This window comes from Stegodyphus dumicola, chromosome 3, assembly GCF_044657685.1.
Source record: "Stegodyphus dumicola isolate Sdum_Otavi_A_Nest chromosome 3, ASM4465768v1".
Taxonomy (NCBI): domain Eukaryota; kingdom Metazoa; phylum Arthropoda; class Arachnida; order Araneae; family Eresidae; genus Stegodyphus; species Stegodyphus dumicola.
Genome location: NC_140770.1, coordinates 109,448,705 through 109,473,691, shown reverse-complemented (window position 1 = coordinate 109,473,691; position 24,987 = coordinate 109,448,705). Strand labels below are relative to the sequence as shown.

At 34.8% G+C, this 24,987-nt stretch overlaps 1 protein-coding gene across 1 annotated transcript in view; it reads left to right on the top strand.

The window, feature by feature from the left end:
* Nucleotides 1–426: 426 nt before the first annotated feature.
* The window catches only part of LOC118190466 (uncharacterized), an 89,041-nt gene continuing 64,480 nt past the window's right edge, over nt 427–24,987 (top strand). Inside the window, exons 1-2 of the mRNA XM_035361174.2 lie at nt 427–522; nt 13,527–14,224. Coding sequence (XP_035217065.2) covers nt 13,543–14,224 — 682 coding nt within the window. The 5' untranslated portion in view covers nt 427–522; nt 13,527–13,542. The remainder of the gene's footprint in view (nt 523–13,526; nt 14,225–24,987) is intronic.

Here is a 24,987-nt window from a genome sequence, read left to right as displayed (position 1 = left end):
TAAAATTAATAAAACTCTTAACAAAACCTGTAATAAATATATAATCAAGGTGACATGTTTTGTTTCTATTTCTATCGAATTTTAAAACGTAATCAAAAATTCTCTGTAGAGAAACATAGCAGTTGCCACACAAAAAAACCTTTAACATGAAAAATAATTATTGAGAATTAAAGATACAAGTGCATTAATATTTATCAGTTAACGTAAGTCATTAATTTTATTATTAATATCATTTTAATGATCAATATCATTATTTTTATCAATTAAAATTCTTATAATGTCAACTATTTTTACGTTTCATATGTAACGATGCTCTAATAAATTGATTGAATCTCATAATACTTATTTATACGTAAAGAGAATTGATAAATGTAATACTGATTTTTAAGCTGTTTTGGCAACGCATATATTTTTTCAAAACATTGAAAAAAATGGGTTCAAAACTACATTTTAAAACATTATTTTTTGAACTGTCTGGAAGATATATTTGTATGAAATTTGATAATATTTTGTGGAAGAAACGTAAGTAAAATTAGGTTTTAAGATCTTTTTATTTATTTGAAATAACACCAAGGTATTTGTTAAATATTTCAACAGAAAGTTGCTTAGATCTGAGACAATCTATGAGCAGGCTTTTAAGTCCAGTTTTAAGACCTAACTCTTTATCAAAGGCGACGAAATGTGTCCCATTGACTGTTTATTGCAGTTAACTAAAATAACAAAGAATTTTAAAAGAATGCTTTTAAAATATGGGTAAAAGACAGTTTTGATTTATATAGAAGAATTTTTAACGAAGATATCCAGCTTTATTTACTGATACCATAAAGCATTTAAGTTAATCTACAGTCAAGAATTTGAAATTAGCGACATTTGAGGGATATATTTTATATATTTGGAGAGATTTTTAAAGGTTATAACGCATTCATTCCTCCCGCATTGATAACATGCCTTCGTGGTGTAGTGGTCAGCACACTCAGGGTGTATTCGAGAGGTTCGTGGTTTGAGTCCCGGTGAGAGCATTGTTCATTTTTCATGTTGCCTGCTTTGGAAAAAAAAAATACTAGTGTCTACCTTTCATCCAAAATTAAAATATAAAGCTTGTTGTAAATCATCGCCAGATTGCCAGAGCTAATCTTGTATTCCAAGTGATGATTTACACACATTTAAATACTTTGATATACATAAAGGATGCTCAAATGAAAAGGTACGAAAGGACACTATGAGTACAATTGAAATCTTTATTCACAAGTGATCACCACAGGCATGTGCGAAACTCGGACGTCGAAACAGACGGTGAGCACCGAAAACACTACCAATAAGACCACCGACCCTAGGACGTAACGAGTCTCTCGATGTAATTATCAAGTTGGTAGATGCCATCTAATATCTGCTATCCGTGGTTACAGCTAGCAGGCAGGATGGCATTTTTAACAATTCTCCAAAAGATTACAGTGCCACATATACATACAGTTTTACATAGACATTTTTACATATAATACTATACATTTTCGATGCTAGGATGTTAAATACAGCTATTTGTTATTACATAATTAGCAGTTACATTTCCTGTTTCTTGGAAATTGCTAAAGATTCGTTTTACTGAACAGTTTCTAGAGGGTACTTTTCAAAAGCATTAACATTATTAATTAAATGCGAAATTTATAGTTTCACAGGGTTAATAGATCCCGTTATCCTGCAAAAGGGTTAACAGAGCACATTATTAATTAAATACGAAGTTTACAGTTGCACATGGTTAATAGATCCCGTTATGAAAGAAATACCAGATTCACACTTTTATATAAACTAATAGCTACAACAGAATCGATTAAAATCAGCATATTCAAATGATCAAAGTTTAATGCACTTATTATGAAACTATAGCTACATAACATTAGAAGTTACATAATTGTTGAACAAAGAATAATAAATTTACCTATAGGACTTGTAGAGGATAACATCTACTTTCTACTTTCTTTAAAACAAAACAAACAAAAAACGAAAAAATAAAATAAAAAATAAGTAAAATATATTACTATATATTCCTTAAAATACAACAGATATGCTACTGATTACATAGACACAATATGCACAAGGAAGCTATGAACCCAATAATTAAATATAGAACAAAATAATTGCTAGTTATAAATTAGACATAATATTATGATATATATATATATATATATATATATATATACAAGTATATTGGAAGCTAAGGAATCAGACAAAATATAAAATGATTGTATTGATCAATTAAATGTATTAGATTAATAACATTAGATGTGTTTTTAGGGGTACAAAAATTAGGGAGTCAAAAATACAGTGATACTATTCAGTTGAAACAATCACAGTATTATAAACATTTTTAAGAATATATTATACAGATACACTAAAATAATACTCCTTCAGGATTCTACGATAAAATTTCTGATAAAAAATATAGGTAACAGGTTTGACCAAAAGAAAGTTTGTTAAATGCGATTTTATTTTCTAATAAATTTTCAAACCACAAGTGCCGGTTATGTTCACTTGTTTTTTTTTTTTTTTTTTTTTTTAATGTGTTTTAAAAGTATTACTGCAGTGAAAAAGGAAATGATCTAGATCCCCCACTTCACCGTAGCTGCAGTTATCCGAGGTACGGAGATTAAATCTTTTAAGATTACTCGGGAAAAGGCCGTGCCCCATTAGAAATTGAGTTATGTAGCTATTGCAAGTTTTAAGCTTGAAGTTTACTTTCGGATAAAATTTAAATGTTCTGCGTCCTGTTGTGGCCTCAGCCCATCTGTTTTGCCACATTATTTTGAGTTTTGCTGATGCGATATTTTACAGATATGATACTGGTAGTTTTATCGGGTATTCCTCTTGTGACATATTGTTCGCACTTTGTTTCGCTAGTTCGTCTGCTTGCTCATTACCCTGAATGCCAACGTGTGCTGGCATCCAAAAGAGATAGATCTTTAGGGCGGTGGACAATTTGTTAGCAGGCGTTTATGCTGTTCACTAGATCTCTTTCATTATTTTGGCCTTGTGTTGCCGCAAGACTAGAGGCTGAAGCTCTAAATATCACTGCACTGTCGTTTCTCAGATTGGGAGCTAGTTTGATAGCTGCTTTCAGTGCTGTCAGTTTCAGCTTGAAAGAACGTGTTATTAATATTCACTCGTCTAGTCTAAGTATTTAGTACCTGATTGTTTTTTACGGCCCAGTAAGCACTTCCAGTCCCTAATTCCGTGCGTAAGCCGTCCGTATACATTACGGTTTTTTGTGTGAGACAGGTTTATAGGTCATAGAAATATTCTTTGTCAGATCTATGTGTGCGGGATGTCCCAGTGTGACATGGTTATGCGGCTCAAAATCCGCGCTGAAAAACATATCATCCCAAAGCTTTGCGTTATATTTTAGCCTAGTGATTCTTATGATTGTTGCTTCCCTTTCCACTGTAAGATCCAATGGAGGAATTCCCGCTAATACTTGAAGAGCTGAAATTGGTGAAGTTCGATATGTTCTACATATTAAAAGTAGTCGGGTTCTTGGCATCCCTATCAGCTGTTTCCTCATATGTGTTGTAAAATGTTGCCCCCAAACTGAAACTGCGTAAAGTATAACTCTTTCCGTTATGACTTTATTCTACAATTTCAAGTAGTGTGGGGGAATGCCCCACGTGAGAAAAGTTGTTCTTTTCATGGAATTGGTATGTAGATCAACCTTGTGTTTAATAGCACGAAGATGTAGCAACCATGAAAGTTTCTTGTCGAATGTAACTCCAAGGTAGGTTAATTCTGGAACACACTTGGCAGAACATCCCAGAAGTTTCACAACTGGGTTACGCTTTAGGACGCCCTTTCGCCCTATTTGCATAAGCTGAGTTTTACTGTGTAGAGATTTTGAGCTTATGCGCTCTGGCCCAGTTGGCAAATATATCAAGACTTTGCTGTCTGTTTTGCTCAATATCTTTTCTCCCCGTCATAATGACGACAAAGTCATCAGCGAAGGCTACCCTTTTGGTATGTTCTATACCTTATAGTGAGATAAGACGTGTTGGCAGCCATGTTCCACAGGGTCGGTCCTAAGTACGAGCCCTGAGTACATCCTTTTTTCAGTTTCTTGGTAAGTATGCCTTCATCCGAAGTGTATTGAATGTGTCTGTCTTCTAAATAGCTTCAAATTAAGCATATAATATCTCGTGGGTAGTTTGCTTCCTTTAGACAGTTTATAACATCTGTCCACCATAAAGCATAAAAAAGTCCTTGAGACTATGACTGTAAGTTTATCCTGATTCCTATTGTTTATGACCGTTTTTATAAGATAATTAATTGCTTGGTTCGTTGACTTTCCTTTAGAGATCTAGAAATCTTAATCTAGAAAGACTTAACTTCTCTAGTACCTTATTTATGGTGGGGAGTAGGCTCACAGGTCTGCATGAGGAAGGTTCTCTTTGATCTTTGTTTGGCTTCAAGAAAAGTGCTATTTCCGCCTTCGTCATGCTCCTGGGAAAGTGTCATATCCTCCTGCACACTTTAAAGACTAAATACAGTAGTCCAGGAAAAGAATTATTAATTTGTTTGACAATTTCATTGTCCAGTCCATCAGGACTGGTGCCTGTTTTCTGATCAATGCTTCCACAACATTGTTCACTTCAGTTTTGGTTAGGGGGAATCTCTTGTATTAGTTAGAATTCGGCAGTCAGATTCAAATTCAGACGGTGAGCACCGCATGCTGAGTACACAGCTTTGAATTCTATAGGGAAAGTGACGACGCATGCTTCCATTGCGTGATGGCACCATCTCTCTGCACCGGCGACGATCCGCTCCAGGAAAGCGGGGCATGATATCGAAACAAGTGTTGCAGTCCTAGCCCCCTAACGCATTTCCTTTTGCGATTCGCTGCGCTTCTTCGGAACCGACTGCGTGCACACCTTCCGGTAACCAGAACTGTCGTGCACAATTGTTCACACTGTTCCAACCCCGGCCCCCACCACCACTGCTGACATTCGCCTTGTGGCACAACGATCATTTCTCACCAGGTGGTTTCACCTTGTCGATGAGTTCAGCCGTGATTACTGAGTTTACCTGACCTGATCTCTGGTCATCATTCAAACACTTCTGTCCTTTACGAAAACAGCACTCCAATTTCTCACTGAGTTGTTGGACATAAAGTCTCCTATTTATACGGCCACCATCCGGCGATTAATATCAGCTGATTTAACCCCTTTCATAGTCAGAAATCTGATAACATTTCTCGTTGCTTCTCAATCGTCGAATTTTGCAATTTAAAAGCAATTATCTCCTCACACGCACTCCCGCATCAATTTGATGAAACACATAATTGTCTGCTCTCCTGCGTCATGTGCGAGCGCCCCGCTAATGCGCACCACCAATCCGAACACTATATTCGCGTCACTAGATGTTCCACTACGTTATCCCAAAGCGAAATTTCAACTGGTTTGGTTGTTACGAAGTTTTGTATTTTTTCATTTGAACACCCCTTAAATATTGGTTCAACCGTAATTGTCGGCCATTATGTTTGCTCTGTTTGTTGCGCTTGTGTAGAAGGGCTTATATATTTGTGCATACTGATTTTTGGTGTCTAAAAGTGCTGTATTTGGAATCTACAGGTCTTCCGGTTTGTGAAGATGTCTTGCTTTTGAAGACTCGAGGATTTTTGACTGAGTTACAAGCATTTTAGGATTCATGCGTGTTTAGCATATGACTTTGAAGTTTTGGCCTGTATTCTTTTACATTGACTTGGTAAAGTACTTTTGTTTTGATATTTAGTTTCTATACATCTTTTGCTATCTGTATGGCGAATTTGATTCAATTTCATGGCTTATTTTTGAAGTTATTTGTATTTGAAAATTTGATACTACGTTTTGTTTACTTTTGAATCTTTGTGATTTTGCACCGCGGGCATATCAACTTTTAGCCAACTGGAAAATATTGAAAATTTGGATTTTTAAATGTTATGGCAGGAGAGACTTATATATAAGTCATTGATTTTATATGTTTTCAGCCCGTTGGACAATTTTTGGATTTTTCGCATGCAAGATTGATTTTATATTTTACTATGAATGCTTTTGAGAGAGGTGTTTTTAAGTATTTTTGATTATTTTAATTTGTAAATCTCAATATTTTCAGCTTTTAAGGCGTTTTTAGTTTTATTTACTCCTGATATTTATAAAATTGGATTGTTCGGATGCTAAAGCTGGATGGATTTAATTGTGCTGTAAAAACATCTTTGATGCGTTTTGCAATCATCTTAATTTTGTAGAATGTATATGTTTCTGTTTATGTGATACAAACCACGCTGTATTTTACTGAATTTTATTGTACATATGAGAGTTCTTATCATTTTATCAAACTTTAAATTGTAATTATTGTAAATCTTACATTTGTATATATGTTTTTATTCTGAAAATTTTAATACGGCCCCGTCGCAGTTATATTAGTGAATAATAGTGTGAACTTTTCGTGATTTCTGTGATGAGTCAACTGAAGAGTAATAAGGAGAGTAAACTTGTGGAAGCTGAGGGAGAGACTTTGGAGAGTTCGGGTGAAATAAAAGAAATTATGGACTGTGGTAATGATAGACCTAACGTTGAAGGAAAAATTGAGAGTGTACTCGTTGCTGTTAGATCATTATATGATTTTGTAGACAAGTTAAAAGCTAGACGAGTCTCACGGGAAATTACCGATGGTCTAGCTAGAGGTATAGATAGAGTTTTGGATTTGCTTGCCTCACAGAATTTAAAGACTATTGAAAAGGACATGGTGCAATCAAGAACCAATATTTTATTTGATATTAAACAGGATATAGATGAAATTAAGGTTATTTTGCAGAAAGACCGAGACACATATGAAATGAGGGATAGAAAGAATAAAGTATTGGATGTAAATGATTGGAGAGAAAATGAATTAATAGTTAAACCAGCTGCGAATGGCGTTGATGTATTCGAGGAGTTAATTGCTTACGATAGACCAGAGGATGTTGATATAAAAACAATGAGCTCCCATACGAGAAAGAATGATGATTTGGTGATGAGGTTTAAAGATAGCAGAGAAGTAGACACGGTACAGAATGTTATTGAATCCAGGGAAAATTTAAGGGGTAAACTTTATACAAGGAAGAAAAGGTTTATACAACCGAAGATTATTGTATATGGCGTATGCAATTTAATAGATGATAAGGAGATTATGGATAAAATGAAGGAGGAGTGCGTTTGTGATGGAAGTTGTGTTCGTCCTCTTTATAGACAAAAATGTAAAGAGTCCGACAAGATTTCTCATCGCGTTTTCCGATGTCAGGCTGTTGTCCTGGAAGACTGCAGAGTTCGTATAGGTTGGAGGGCATATTCGGCTAAGCTCTATCTTAATCCGAAGAGGTGTCTGCGTTGCTTTCGATTCGGACATACTACCAAAAATTGTAAAAATGAAATTGTATGTTTTAGATGTTCTGAACCACATGAAGTTAAAAAATGTAAATTGGATGTAGAGATTTGTGTAAACTGTAAGAACTCTAACTCGAAATATGGTACTCATTTGGATGTTCATCAGCATGTTTATCACGAGATTTTGAACTATACAAACGTTAGTTAGATTTATTTCAGAACATATACGTTTAGTGGAATGATTTATTTTAGGTTTTAAGGGTTAGAACTGCGATTGGGCTGTTTTATTATATTTTATACTGATCATTATCTTATGGTTTATAATTTTTTTGTTTTTTATTATTGGCTATTGTACTGTTCCCTTGATTATGAAAGTGTTAAATATAAACTTGAATCACTGTGCGGTGGCAGCTTGCCAGTTGGCTGCTGTTGAGGAACAGAAGTTTGACTTGATAACTGTCCAGGAGCCCTATTATGTAAATACAGAAATCCCATATTTAAAAAAGGGTTGGAGAGTGTTGCATGATGTAAGGGGAAGATCTGCCATAATTGTTACCAAAGAAGAGATTGAATTTATTATAGATTATAAAACAAATGAGATAGTAGCCATCTCCTTGAGAATGGAGAACTTTACAATGGGTGTTGTGTCGGTATACTTCTCCCCTGCGGAAAACTTGAATTTACATTTGACAAGACTTGAAGACGTTTTAAACAAGTATACATTTTATTTTATTGCTGGAGATTTTAATTCGAAGCATTTTAATTGGGGTTCTAGGATTGTGGATGATAGGGGTGTTTTAACCATGGATTTTTTAATGCAGAATAATATTATTTTATATAATCAATCAGACTCATTACCAACTTTTGTTTCCGCAGTAGGGGAAGGTTGGACAGACTTGATTCTCAGTTCTGTCTCTCTCTCCCCGTTTCGTATTGAACTCAAGATACATGAAGAGGAGATTCTTAGCGACCATAGATATGTTGCTGTTGATATTGAAGATGTTCAATCTGTGAGAAATGAGAGTACTGTTTTTACAAAAAATCTTGTTGGAATAAATAAATTTTGTAAAAAACTTAAACTGGATATGGAATTAATGACGGATAGACTGAGATCAATAGATGATGAAAATAATTTGGAGAATTTTGTGGATGACTTTGAAAGGTTGATTGTCCAGAGGGCTAAGAGGTACCTGACTATACGTGGAAATAAGGTCAAGAAAAACTATTGCAAAAAATGAAGCAAAAAATGAAGCGACGGACGAGAGCATTGAGAAAGAGTTTTCAGTTCAGAGGTATTGATGAAGAAACAAGAAATAAGAGAAAAGTTTTATATAAATAAGAGATGGCACTTTATAGAAAGCAGATTAAGAAGAGTAAATATGAGAGTAAAATCAAACATTTTTTGGAAAATAAGGTATATCATGACTGTTACTTTCGTTTTGCACAGGGAAAGCGTCGGTTACCACAGATAATAAGCAGAGTCCAGGAGGGTGAACATAAGGAATACACTGAGGTGATTGAGGAATATTTTAATAAGAATTTTGACTGTGGTGAGTTTGAGGATGGGATTATTGATCATGAATTGTTAAAATTTTCAAATTGTTGTGTTGATGATCTGCCTTTTACTTCTAATGAGATCGGATATGTAATTAATAAACTAAGAAATAAAAGTGCTCCTGGACTGGACAATATTTCTGCAGTGGTTGTGAAGTGCCTTTATAAGTATTACGAAAAGTTTTTTGTTTTATTATATAATACATGTTTCCGCTTGTTGGTTTTCCAGAGGGCGTGGAAAATATCAAGAATTATATTTATACCGAAAAATGAACATGTGGTTAGACCAATTTGCTTGTTAAATGTTTTTAGTAAGGTCCTGGATAGACTTCTCACCAATAGATTGTATCATTTTTTCTACAGAGAAAATTTATTTCGGATAGACAGTTTGGCTTTGTCGCAGGCAGATCAACCAATGATGATTTGTATAAATTGATCAATATTATTTCTGAGAAAAAAAGAGATTATCATGTAACTGTTGTTTCATTTGATATTTCAAAGGCCTTTGATTCCATTATATGGTCATCGCTGCTCTCCACCCTCGTGAATTCAAAGATTTCTTGCAATGTATTAAAAATTTTTGTAGCTACTTTCACAATAGGAAGGTTGTTTATTCATATGGTAGGGATTCTGAAGTGGTTAAATCAGTTTATAAAGGTTGCCCACAGGGATCCTCGAGTGCTCCGCTGCTCTGGCGTGCAGTAATTTACAACTTGCTGAATACGAGTCTTCCCGAGGGTGTTGAAATCATCTGTTATGCAGATGACATACTTTGTGTGGTATACGATGTGTCTCTTGAAAAATTAGAAAAAAGATTTACATTGGTGTGTGATGTCCTTGAGAGATGGGCTATAACAGAAAGACTCATCTTCAACTTAAAAAATACATCTTTTTTGTTTTTCCTAAATGGGGGAAAAAAGACTAGACCTCCCAGATTACGATTCCAGGGAACATTATTAAAAAGAGTCGAACAACTCAAATACTTGGGAGTCATAATAGATGATAAACTGAATTTCGAGTCACACTTCAAGGAAATTCAAAGGTGAACAGAGTCAATACTCCTATTTTATAAGAGAAATTTTCTAGCGGGTGTCATCGACTTTAAGAGAGATATTATTAGAACTATTTATAGAGTAGTTGTTGTTACTATTGTGTTATATGGAATTGGTTGTTGGGACTCCAGAGCGGCGGAGTTGTTGAGAATCAGGAATAAGTTATTGACGATTCAGCGGCCCTGGCTGCTGTCACTGGCTAGGTGTTTTAGGACAACTCCAACTGAAACTGCCTGTGCATTGGCTGGCACGCCGCCCCTCTCGATTTTTTATAAGTTCTTTTATGATAAATTTTTGTTATCTACAATGTAAGAGAGATTTTATGTATTATGGTGATTATTTAGCTTATTGTACTGCATTTTATAATGTTAATCCTTACTGCATACACCCAGCCAAGAGAATGAGCATTAATTATGAAATGAATTTTGATTGTTTTGTTGAACTTGATATTTTCACTGATGGTTCTAGGTTTGGGGAAAGTGTTGGCCTATCTTTTGTTGTTTACTATTATGGTATAGAAATTGATTATTCAAAGATAAAATTAGAAAAATTTAATTCTGTGTTTCAGGCTTAACTTGCTGCTATTTATTTTGCTATGAAATGAATTAAGAAAAACCTATCTAAGAGTTATAGTATTGTAGTTTATAGTGATTGTTTACCTGGATTACAGGCTTTGAAAAGCTACGATTGTAATAACTCTTTAGTTATGGATATTAAGTGTTTATATAAAGAAATTGAAGGTTTGCATGATATTAAATTTAGATGGGTTAAGTCCCATGTGAGTATTGAAGGTAACGAGAGGGCCGACGTGTTGGCCAAAGAGGCGACTTTGGATGTTTCTGGAGAGTGTTCCGTTGTCCAGCCTTCAAGAAAAATGGTTATTACTAGAATCAAACAGTATTATATTGATTTGTGGTATGATAATTGGAATAATTCGAATAGAAGAAAAGAATATGCCTATTATTTAAAACCTATGTTTAATAAAAGTATTTCTTGTCATTTGGATTTTAATCAAATTGTTACTGGACATGGGCGCTTCCCGGTGTATCTTAAAAGATTGCATACAAGAGAATGGATATTGTCATAATTGTGGAGTTGTCGAATCGGTAAGACACTATGTAGAAGAATGTACACTTACTTATGACATACGAAAAAAATATAATTTTATTAAGATTTTTACAGGTGCTGAAAAAGAATTTAAATTTTCAAGGGAACTTATGTGTTTTCTAAATAATAATCGCTCTGATGTTGGTATTTTTATTTGACAAAAGTTTGTTTTTAAATTTTGTGTAACAATAATTTTAGATTGAGATATTGGTGTTTATATGGAACTTTAACATAATTTTATTCAGTGCATTATGTGGTGTATTTTATGCTTTTATATAATTATGTATTTTATATGTATTTTATATGTATTTCATTGTTTTTGATATATTTAATATATCTTTTAATATATCTTGTGTAATCAATGTTTTTAATGTATAGTTTATAAGCTTAAGGATTTTCAAAGTGTTGCAGCTCTGATTTTGTAGAAAAAAATGATTTGTCTTCTGGTGTTTCTTATTGTATAATTACACTTCCAACCACACATTTATTTTGAGGATATAACATGTTCAGTTTAAATATATTATAGTTTTGTATGGTTATCACATGGAGTAATTACCAATGTTAATTATTGTTTTGTATAGTATTTGTTACTGAAAGAGAAAACTCTTAGATAACACTTACCTTAATGTACACATTGAAACATTACATACTGCCATTAAGTTTTATGTAATTATTATATATTAATTTATTATGCCGCTGAGAACTAGTGTCTCAGCGGCTTGTTGGTATGATCCTTCCGCTGGTCATATTTAGGCGGATTATTGGCAGTGGTGGTTTCTGGAGTTCTGTGATTTTATTTTTCCGGTTTTGCTGATGGTTTTGTTGGTTGGAGGTTTTTACACTCTACATCGATCGATTTGAAGTGTTCTGATTGGTCTTTTGCTTGTCCTGAGAATGAGTGGTTTGTAATTGTTTTGTCCTTTCCTTATATTTTGTTTTTACTAACCACCATTTTCATTAGTTTTTATTTTTCTTTCTTCTTGCTTTCCTATTGTGATGTTTTCAAGTTTATTTTCTTGGTTTTCTTTACATGATTTTTGTTACCCGGAGCCCCTTAACACCGTTTGGTTTCCAGATTATAGTGTTTTTAAAATTAAAAAGTTTTTAGGTTTGTTTTTAATTTTACTGCGTGTTGCCGGGACATGGCCGGGTTGCTGGATGCCCTCGTTTGCGGTTTTTGCTTGGCGCAGCCCTTGTTTGTCATAAAATCTTGTCGATTAGGTGGATGGGGCTGCGCCCTATTTGTACCCCTTAAATATTAATAAAATGGAAAGATTGAAAGGTTAGTTTCATAATTTTATTTTAGGACAATACGATCATTATTAAAATCTAATTTAAAAGAAAATGCAATTTATTTTAAGTCATAAAAAATCATCTGAAATATCAGAATTTAACATAAACTTTAAACTGAAGTCAGAAACGTTTTTCTACAGAATTAACTATAATTGAATGACTAATAATTGTCTAAATAAATGGAATTATAAATATTTAATAACTATCTTCAAATTTGATAAAATATCTTCAAAATATGAGGCTGGCGCTCAAACTGTAGTGATTAATTTAATAAGGAAGTAATAATAACTAAAAGGAATCTTTATTTGAGCATTATTTTCTAATTGTTTATATAAGCTTTAATATTGTGCTCTTTCATTAATACATATTAAATTTCCTATGAAACGAAAAGCCTATATTTATAAAAAGGAATTTTTAAAACCATCATTCAGATTTTAACACTTCTTTACCATATTTTGCTGTTCACAGTGGCCGAATGGTGAAATAGTTGAAGAGTGGTTGTTCGACCATGTATAAAATCTTGGCGAACGGGTTAGCTGCTCAGGAATTTCCGTAGTTTTTGCATGAGTAACCTGAATATGAGCCCGTTTTCCATATATATTCGTTTCGAAAGTTCACCCTGCTTTTAAACAGATAGCCCACGCGTGATTCCTGTAATCCAAGAAATTCAGTTCTTTTAAATTCTTTATTTTGTTGTAAAACTAAAAATGCACTCATTACTTTCTGTTTAACTATGAAAAGACGGCAGGAAACTCTTCGGTATCTTCGTAAAATAGCAAAATGCTTTCTTTGATATCTCAAGACTATTTCTAAATAATTCTATTTATCAATAATAAAAAGAATCATCTAAAGAAACAAGAAAGGTTTTGAGGGAAAAAAAAACCTGAATTTCCGATATTTCCATTTTTACAGCTGATAAATACTTCAAGATATGGCTTTCAAAATTGTACACAAATACGTACATTGTACGCGAATACGTGGGTAGTCTATTGCTGCGCGCATGATCGAAGCATGTTAAAACGGCACTATTATCGAATGTTAAAGCCAACAGTGATAAAAAATGAGAGAATACTGTATAGTCTTAATAACTATTTTGAGGAAGAAAATTACAAACTTAATCTTTTTCCTCCTCTCTGATTAGAAGGACCTCACCTACCATGAGCATGATGTTTCAAACCTTTGGAGCAATTACAGTTTTTGTTTTGTTGTTACATCCTTCACAAAGACATCTTTGTACAGCCATTCGAATTCAAGAATTTGTAACTTCTAATTTATGGATGCGTCAGATACCTCCGGATGACAAAGATGAAGAAAGTGAGGATGATTACGTTGATGACGACATGACGTTGGACAGACCAATAACAGGAGAGTCTGTAAATAAATTTGGTGCTATGAAAATGTCTGGTTCCACTACTCAAATGAATAAGATATCTGTATCTGAAAGGACTGAATCCACTATCCAAAACATGACTGCGCTTGTCACATCAAAAGCTTCTGTACCCACTGAACGGAAAAATCCAAAATTTTTCCCGCGAATTATGACAGATCTAACAGAGCAGACGAATGCAGCAGCTGCACAAATTTCTTCTCAGAAAGTAGACAACGAACAGACCACAGAGAACCTAGCTGAAGGAACTACGCAAATTATAACTGAAAATATTTCGCAAACTACAATTGAAAGCTCTACGAGGACTGAGACTGAAGAAATCACTCAGACTGCGTCTGAAGGAATTACGTCAACTACAGTTAATAATGTCTCTGCACGCTCTGTTGTATTAACTCCAAGAAACTTGCCAGTTATTATTCGTGATGGATGGAAGGAAATAAATGCTACTGTAGGTAAGTACAAAGTAATAACATTTCCAGTTAATCTTTAGTTGAGAATACGAGATCGGATTTACCGAACTGACGCGACATCTACCCTCAAGAGCTAAAACATTATGACCAGCCCTACATTTTTCTGTGTTGCGCGCCTGACAGGTGGTCATAATGTTTTGGCTCTTGAGTGTAGATATTATTGACGACAGCTCTGTTGTTTTAACATTAACAAAAATTACCATATTTCATAGATTTTCGCCTTTATAATTGATACTAAATAAATATTTTGTCAAATGTATTTGAATATTTTGCCTTAAACGGAAAATTTATAAAGTTTCACGAATAGTAAGAAACTTTATTAATTTTGTTGTAACTGCAGTTACCGTCTGTGCTTAATAAATTTACCAGGAATATATGCTACAATAGCTATTGCTTGAATCTCATTTATAATCTTAAATATTTATTATATTACACATTATTGCAAATAAATTGCATAATTGTGTAATATATTGCAATATATTACACAATTATGCAAATGAATGAATCTAAATTCAATGTACTTTTCAGGACACTAAACTCTTAAAACATAAAATGATAAATTATGAATATTGCTTTGTTTAAAGGAAGTACATTTCTTATAGATATCATAAAACCTAATATTGACATATAGTATTTTAATTGATAAAATTATAAAAGTAAATCCTAACGAATTTTTAAAATATATATTAATTGACGTCTTTTCTTTGCAAAGAAGAGCCCTACCAGATGCCTAGTAATAAGGAGACTAAATGCAGATAGTTCGACCTCGGTCCAAATCACTACTGACTGCATGGCATTTGTCATAGTTTTTCCCATGTGTAACTTGAATACAAGAGACACTTCTTAAATCTTTTCGACGAAAGCAGCTGAATCCCTTTAGACGTATCACCCAGGTGCGCTTAGAAATGATAAAAATAAACTAAAACTTTTCGGGAGAAGGGGGGAAACGAATTGTATACAAATATACACTAATCTGTGCAAAACGTAAGAAACGGATTCATTTTTTAATATGCAGCCATCAAATCATTGCAAAGGGACTTTTGTGGTCTGTGCAATGAAAATCCAACTCAGTAGAAAGGTGATGCACATGCATCACCCTTCTACTGAGGTGAATGTAGGTATCAGCACCATGACGTGAGAGGGCACACAAAACGCAAAGAATCAGCGAGCGTAGTGCAAGGCAACTTAAAAAGAAGAAAGGAAAGTGCATTTCTAGGCATTCATTCTCAAATGAAAATGGGATTGTATGTGTAGTATGGCTACAAGAAAATATCAGCACCCCTTCACACGTGGTAGTTTGAGTGACAACCTTGTGGAGAGGCGTGGTTTGACGTCCGTTTGAAACTTTATTGTTAATATACTTATTAATTCACTTATTGTTTGATGGTAGGATTTTTTATGGTAGGATTTTTGAGAAGTTTGAAACTGTTAAAAGTACCTTTTCTTTAGCTCAAAAGTATTCTAAATGACAGGTGCAGTTGTACGAAAGATCGGGTCAGGTTGTTGGGGGTAGAGCAAGGAAAACAGCGTTGACGGACGACCGCTATATCGCCATGCAGATCGAAAACCAGATGGCGGGCAGTATTGCTCAGCAGTTGCATACGCCACCCGACAAAAGATGTCCCTGTGTCCCTGTGCGCGCTTATCGATAGTCAAGATATCCATAGAATGGATTGGCTAGTATGCTTCTCTGATATGAATCTCAGTGAACATATGTGGGACGTTTCACGCAGACGCCTGGCGGCACGATGGTACTCTCCGAAGAACAGGTACTTCTTGAAGAACAGGAACTCCTACCCCAAGAGCTGTTTGGTAATCTGGTGTTTAGTATCAACAGATGGCGCAACCCAACCATTGCAGTAAGGAGAGATCATGTTCCTTACTAATGTTCATTAGTTTGTTATTCTGCCTCTTGGCCAGACAATTTTTGAACCAAAGCCATTCTGTAAATAAAGCCTTTTTTATTCGTTCCGTACTGTATGCATCCTAATTATTTTTGTTACTATACATTCCGCTTTCTTTAAATGTTACAATATGAACTTAGCGCCAGTTATGGATATGCGTGATGTAACAACACACTCATAATATCTGAGCTTTCGCTTGATGAACTCTTACTGATTCTCAATAATCCACGTTTTGTTTTTATAAACGAAGATATCCATTTATTGTTATCGCAGTATTTTGTCTTGTATTTTAAAAACCATTATTAACCTGCAAGCGCGCGTTCTGGATCCAAGGGACCCGCGCGATCAAACAAATTTTTTCCAAAGCACGCCTATTTATTTAAGTGATACTTAATCAACCTATACCTTTCAAACTATTCCTTAGGATTTTAGAGTTCAAAATATATGTTAAATTGTTTCTAAAACGAGAAGGGAGGTTAATAATTCTGCCACTTCTTGTTATGTTACGTTTTCTTAGATTTGGAAGTGAAAATTCAATATTTTTATTCTTATCTGCTTCATTCTTGAATATACTGTGTACTTCAAGAGAATATATATCTTGGACAGGATGAATTAATTCACATGAAGACGTTTTAAGTTAGATACGTCTCTATAGCTTTAGCCATAGGCCAGAAAATCTTTTGTCTTCACACTCCACGAGAACTACACCTCCGAATTCAATATTTTGAAATACTGTTTTCCCTTTATGTACAACTAATTAATTCAAGTATTCAGATCTGAATTGTTTCATCAATAGCTCGTTTTAAGTCCGTATATATATATATATATACCTTTAATTTATTAGGCCTTTTATTTAGGCCATTCTTATCGAGGTAGTCTAAATCTGATACACTCACCGTCAAATTGTTCTGTATAAACATGTATGGCGTAAGGGAGATCAAGTCATTAGGATGTTCTGAAATATATGTTAAGGGTCTTGAGTTCACTAATTCATTTCTTACATTCAGAATGTTCTTACATTCCATATGTTTTTTTACATTCCTTCGCTAACTGCTGTGCCGCCCGAAACCTCCTCTGGCTTGCATGAAACTTCAGCCGTTGGCCTGGGTCGTGATCAATCGGTCGTTTGCAGTGTAATTCTGGTTTGGTTGACATGACCTATTTTTGTCGTTGTAAACATCGATCATAGTTAGGCTTTACGTACGTTTATTTCCCAACAGTTTTGGAGTCATTATGGTTTTTTCATGCTGGGGACGTGAAAAATGAGCAGTGCCCTAGCCAGGTTTCGAACCCTAGACCTCTCGAAAACGCGTCAAGTGTGCTAGCCGTTACACCACGAAGGCATGCTGAAAGGAGGGAGAAAATACTTTATACACCTCCCCTTTTAAAGGTCGACTGGGGATTAGGGGACCCATTCGCCAAATCCTGGTGGCAAAAAATTGTCGTCCACCAATTTTAATTCGGGCGCCACTGTGGAGTCATTAGGGTTTTCTTATGCTGGAGACGTGAAAAATGAAAAATGAGCAGTGCTTTCGCGGTGACTCAAAACCTGGACCTCTCGAAAACGCACCAAGTGTGCTAGGCCACGAAGGCATGCCGAAAGGAGAGAGAAAATACCTTATGCATTCATTGCTCGGCACTAGCTTGTACACCGTATTTGAGGGATCTTTGTATTTTAAGGAACTTTGACTTTTGAGGGAACTTTGAGGGACCGTATTTGAGGAACTTTTGGATAAATTTCTATCTTTCTCTTTCGCTTCCTCCTATGTAGCTTTACTTTCTGAAGATTCGTCGAACTACTGTTTTTTTTTTCTTCTCTTTCTCACCCTTTACGGCCTCCTTGTGTTTTTCTTTGCAGATCTTGTACTCTTGATGGTGATGCTGCATCCATTGCCTTCTTAGATGGCCCTTTGTTGCTCACACTAGGTGGTTTCCACAAAACATCACTTAGGAGTGGCATATTGGTGGGCTCATAATAGCCGTCGATCTGGTCTACATTAGTTTTAGTACTTCACCATTTTGACCTTTTAGATATACCACTGTTTCCATTATTCGCTCAAATGAAAATGGACCTTTGAACTTGTTACAAAACTTCCCAACACTTCTTTGTAGTGCACAAGAAAGGGAATGTTTAACTTTCAAGATTTTATCTCCTACATTGAAATCAACCTCCTGCCTTTCATATTCATAATAAAACTTTAGTTTCCCCTTGGTCATATCTGAAATTCTAATTACCTCATCCACTAATTTCTATGTATATACCATCTTACATTTCGCGAACTTCTTTTGAAGAAAAAGCATTTATCGAGGTGTACAATTACTTTACTTTTCTCCAAGAAATAATTCAGCCGGTGTCTTCTCTGTAGACTCATATTTAACCTCCTCGTGGAAAATGCGAGTTCCAATCATTCCAAAAATTGTGATAATTTCTACATATCTGAGGATAATTATAACTGTATTTCTATTAGTTCGGTCTGCAGTATTCGACTGTGGTTGATAAGGAGCCATCTTAAAATGTTTCATGCCAAGACCTGTACACAAATCCTCAAAAAGTTGATTAATGAAATGCTCTCCTTTGTCTGATATTAGTTTAAGTTCATAATTTTATATAAATTTATTTAAAAATGAGTCTGCAGAAATTTTAGTGGATTTTCTTTTAAGGGCAATTTTTCTATGTGGGTAAGGACCTAGCAGGTCACTTAATTCTAATTAATTCATCAGGTAAAGTAGCTTCTATGCTATTTAAGTATTCGGTCGGTGTAATTTTTGTCAGTTAGTTAATATCATTAACTAACTGACAAAAATTACAAGACTTGACATACTGAGTCACAATCTTTTGTAGTTGTCGAAAATAAACAGTTTCCCTTACTCTATGGACTGTTTTTCTTATTCCCAGATGTCCTGAAATTGAGGCATCGTGAAATTCCTGTGCAGGGTTTAATCTTAAACTCTCTGAAATAAGCGGCCTGAATTCATTACTACGATTTGTTACTTTGCAGTAGGACAAGAGATTGTCAATGATTTCACAATTTGCAGCTGTGGTTCTAATACCCGTGATACCATAGTGCTCAATGTGACAAGGATCTTTCAGATGAGCATAAATATTTTTAAATTCCATTCTGGTTATTGTTCTGAGTTAATTCTTTCTCTAAAATCTAAAATTTTTGAAGTTAACTTTTCGCATTTCTCTTTTTTCCCCTCATCACATTGTTTAATTTCTAATAGACCATCCGCTATAACATTTTCTTTTCTGGGAGTATGTTTAAATATTAAATAGTATTTTTCCAAGTAGACCATCTTATGTGTCTGGGTGATAAATTCTTCACGGAATGCAAACGAATGATTGTTGCATGTTTTATATTTTATATACACGGTAATCGGAGCATTTCCAAAATGAACTCTAAATTTCTGCATTGCCAAAACGACTGCGAAAGTTTCCCTCTCAGTAGCAGTATAGTGCCTCTGAGTTCGGTTACTTGCCTTGCTAAAATATGCTACCGACTATTCGTCTTGCATAAGCACGACCCCTACGTCAAACTGCGATGCATCTGAGGAACTTTCTAATTTGCCATCCACTTCAGAAAATTTCAAGAGGGGAACTTAGATTAATGCCTCTTTAAGTCTTTCAAACGCAATGTTTCTTTCTGCCGACCAGATGGACTTGCCTTTTTTTCTTTTCAGTTTAATAATGGCTCTGCTGTATGAGCAAATCTTTAAAAAAAACTCTCGTAATAGGTGTATGAGCTTCAAACCAACTTCTTTGCCGTATTAGGCGGTGGTTAATTTTTTATCGCTAGGATTTTAAAATTTTCCTTTTTAGTCCCCCGTTTACATACCTTACAGTCCAGGTAAAGAAGGGTTTTGTACGCGAATTTACATTTGGCCGCACTCACCTATAAACTTGCTTCTTTTAGAAACAAAACCGCATCATGTAAGTCCTGAATATATTCAGCAGTTCTCTCTAGTAATTATTATATAGTGTAAATAAAGACACACAGATGTTTCAATTATTCGTAGCTATTTGAAACGTGGCTCGTGCTCCGCATAAGCCAAACTTCATTCTAAAAACTCTGATGTGTACAACACATGACTTCCTTGTACAGAATATTAAGTTATACGCATTTTTCTTGCATTTCATTTAAACGTACTGGATTGAATTAAATCAACTTCGTCGATAGCGCATAAACCACAATAGAATAAACGCATTCCTTAAAATTCACTATACTTGTTTACCAAAGTGACACTCTGGTGCTAGGTTCACTTAACAGCGTTACATTTCATTCATTTTATAACTCAGAATTCACAAAATTTATATCATCTGAAGAATTATCTAATCGTTGCCACATGTTCTATTCAAATACTATAATATATCTAAAACGATGTATAAAATAAATTAAACAAACAAACAAACAAAAAAAAAAAAAAAAAGAAACAGTTTTTCAGAGACCATTCAATATTTCTCCTTCAATTAATTCAGTTCTCACTTCGTGACAACGCAAATATACATAAAAACTCAAAATATCTATAATTAAAATTACGACGTAAATCTTAAACACTTATTTCCTCGAATAAATTCAAGAATTAGTTAAGCATGATTAATTTCGCAATAATAAATGAAGGCGTTACCTTTGTTGTTGTAAAGCTTAGTTACTCTAGATTGGCAACAAATTCACTATTCTGATAAATTTCAAATGTAAACAAACATGGTCGCCAAGATAAAAATACTTAGGCCTAACCACACTTAAACAGCTTTCAAATTGTTGATATATCTACAAATATTACATGAAGATTTACTAAAGGCATAAAAATCTTAATCCGAAGATAAGAACAACATAACTCAATCATTTTTAAAGCAAACAATGCACAATTTACAGACATATAAAGAAACTGAGCTCACTGAGCCGAGTAACAGAGTTGATATATATATATATATATATATATATATATATATATTTATATACTTTTGGTGCAGGCGATTGCAACAAAAATACGAGATGCACATCTACATGTTATGGCAGACCTACATACAAGATTTCAATGTTCGGAGCGACTCGTTTTTGAGTTATGCAGGATATATACGTACGTATGCACAGACGCTACGAAAACGAAAAATTCTCTTCAGAATTCATTTGAAATGAGTTTTATAATTTTAGGGGAAGAAATAAGTCTTTTATTTTGTCCTTGCGTGCAGATGTCAGGCAAAAACATCGTTAAATTGCATTCGATAGCCTTCAAAATGGATATTTTTCTTGAAATAATGATACTCGAAATTTTTCGCAATTACAATACTTTCTTTTTACTCCGTACAAGGAAGTAAAAAAGCATAAAATCCTGATTTGGTAAGAAATGCGGTTTTGAGCACATTCTTTGGTTTCAACGAGTGTGAAAGTATCCAAAAGTGAGGCTTACGTCGTCATGTATTTTTGTGGATTTCATTTCTCAAATTAACTTTTCAGTAACTGACAGGGGGTAAGCCGGATATTTTCTTGTGCTACTATATTTTCTCTAGTCAATAGCTAAACACCATGCATTAGAATGAGTAGTTGGGAAATTATTTTTCTTTCGGCGCAATACTAGCGTAAGAGTTACTTATGGGGATTACAATTTCATTCTTTAGCATTTCTGCAGCATGTTGTTCGCTTATTAATTGCTTAACCTCATTATGCTCGACGAGGAGGTTGGTTTCCAATTTCTATTATTCCGCCGCCTTTAAGAAATCAAGCTCCAAAACTACATTAGCTTTCAGATTTCTCGCTACTAAAAAAACGTTTGGTGTTCAATTTTACCTGCACATTTAAGGTTACTTTTTATACGCATTCACACTGTTTACTCTGGGCGGTTAATACTCTTGTTCTGGAGACACTAAACACTCTATTTCTGCCAAAAACGAACTTTGCGCCCACGCATCATATAATGCCTCTGGTGATACGCTATTTAATTGAATCACTGGGAGGGGTAAATTTTTATCACCACTGTACTTAATTGAACATAAAAGGGATTTTCTTTTCTCCGGGGTGACTGTACCCTCTGTATTTCAGTACCCCTAACTAGTTTAATATCTTGATATCCTACCCCAGTTTCCTGTTTTGCTATTTATTTTGGCAATCCCTGTTTTACCGTGTTAAAAATTGTTTCCAGTTATCAAAACGTCTACTACCGTCAGAGTTTGAGCTTCTTTCTCCTAGAGATCTGTAAACCTACTTTCAAACATCCCCGCTAACTAAAATATCTGTTCTAACTTATCCGGGTTTCACAATTCAACAAAATCCTGAGCTTGGGGCAACAACTTGCACAATAGTACTTGTATAACCTAAGTATCAGAATTTTTCCGTACAATAAATTCACAATTTGTACTCAATATAAACTCGATTAACTTTTCCCCCTTAGATTTGTATCTACTAAAACGCTTCGCTTCTAATTTCTTCTTTGTACCAGCTCAATATCTTTCCTAAGCGCAACGGTTGTTTTGTGACCCTCTGTAATTCTGTGACAGTGTAAAGTAGAAAGTGTGTCTTTAGTGGTTCCGAAAAGGTCACTACCGAACTTCTAGCATAAAAATACTGACTGGTCTCATTGACGTTTGCATAGCGTCTAATATGAACCTAAAGTCTTCCACTGTACTACCTGCTGCCAGTGGAGCCTGAAATCTAACGTCGCTTATCCTTTCGACATATTCGTATATTGTTCGGGTGTCACTTAAAAGGTTACACTTGATTTAGTAATTCTATTTAACACTAACAAACGTCAAACGAGTTATCGCTATGTCTGAAACTTTGAACAGTACTCAAAGACTACGTAATTAAATAATCAACTAGAAGTTGGTTTAATTGGCAGCGAGATACCGCAGTTGCAATTATTAGAGCTGGCAGGAACTAACCACAATGCGCGCACGAGATGCTAGAAACATTCTCCATTTCAAAAACCAAAAACTTCAATTAAATACTCACAAATTTGTATTTTGTTGAGGAATGCGGAAAGGACATGTTATGGTGAAGACTTAAATTTTCATGACTGGTTAATTAAAATAAGTTACTTTGGCACTCATTATTTCATGAAGTGTAATACTTTAGGGAACAAGACACACATATCGTCCAATGCCAATGATTTGAAAATTACGGAGTTCCTATGGTTCAAAACCATTTACCTCCTCATCAGAATTACTAAAAGCGAGCAGAAATGAGAAACAATTTTGCATAAGTGAATTACTTGATGCACACTAGAGGGAGCCACTGGCTCAAGAAAGTTTAGGGATAGAGATGAGATAAAAAAAAAACTTAAGAATCAAAATATTTTTTTTTATAAGCTTTTAGGTTTTATAAATTTTTTTGTATTTTAAATTTTATACTTTTTTTTGGTTTTTATAAATTTTTATACACAATACAACATTAAAGCAGAAAGCGGAGAGGAAAGATTTTAAGATTAATAGGCTCATTGGCATGTGGCTTGTGTAGGATAGTGCAAATAATAAATATGAACGCGTTGAAAATATTCATAGGCAGATTTTAAAAATCTGCGGGAGATGTGATTCTATGCGAACAGATTGATAACTTTGCTTGAAGATCTTGGTTGCAGGTAGAGATGGTAATAAGCAATTATATGGCAGCTCGCTGAAGAGACTTCCTTCCTTCATGGCGCGGGAGCTGGAACTGATGTTGAGAGGGCGTGTCTTGCCCTTTTAGATGGAGGGTAGATGCCGAACTCTCGGCCAATCACGGCTCTTGGTCTCTTCTGTGAGCTGCGAATAGTAGGATCGTAGGCTGGCATCTGCTGAAGTGCTCGGTTATCAATCTGTTCAATTTTGAGGAATAAATTTTGACTATGTTTTTTGATAAGGTAATCAACAGGTTTAATGTTAAGGTCCGAATGAATCACATCTGTACGGACGTACCAAGCTGCGTTTAGGGCCATACGTAAGGTTTTACTTTGAAAAGATTGAAGTTTTTTCACATGAGTTTTTGCAGCAGTACCCCAGATTGTACATGCATACATAAAGACAGGTCTTATTATGGAAGTATAGAGAAGGATTTTGTTTTTAATTGACAGATTGCTCTTTCGAGCTAAAAATGGGTAAAGTTGGGCTCTGGCACCTTTTGCTTTGTTGAGAACATTTTCAATGTGAAGGCGCCAGGTTAATTTTGAATCAAGTACAACTCCTAGGTACTTGTAAGAGTTTGACCAGGGAACATAGTCGTCAAAGAATTTAATATTAATGGAAGGGTACGGGAGGGGGCTACGTTTGAATATCATAGCAGCACATTTAGCAACATTAATTTTTATTTTCCAAGTGATGAGCCAGTGCTCAAGGCTAGAGAGATAACTCTGAATGTTTTGGACTAAGTTTTCCAGGCGTTTGTGTTGAGCTAGGATGGCCGTATCATCTGCATAAAGTGCAAGAGTGATACTTGGTGATTTTGGTATGTCATTTATGAAAATGTTGAACAAAATTGGGCCTAAAAGTGACCCTTGGGGGACGCCGCTTAGTATAGGACGGGGTGTCGAAATGATAGAATTAACTCGTACAGAAAAAGATCTATTAGTGAGGTACGAATTAATTATATGAATTAAATGGGCCGAAACGTCAAGTCGTATGAGCTTGATAATAATTCCTATATGCCAAGTCCTATCAAATGCTTTGGCTATGTCAAGAAATAAAGCGCCAGTAAGCATTTTGTTATGAAACCCTTCGTGAATGAACTCCACTGTCCTCAGCAGCTGGTGCGTGGTGCAGTGTTTTGCTCGAAATCCAAATTGTTCATCAATCAGAACGTTGTGATTTCGGAGAAAATCATTCAGGCGTTTAGTAACACAAACTCGTATATCTTAGATAACGAGGATAGGAGG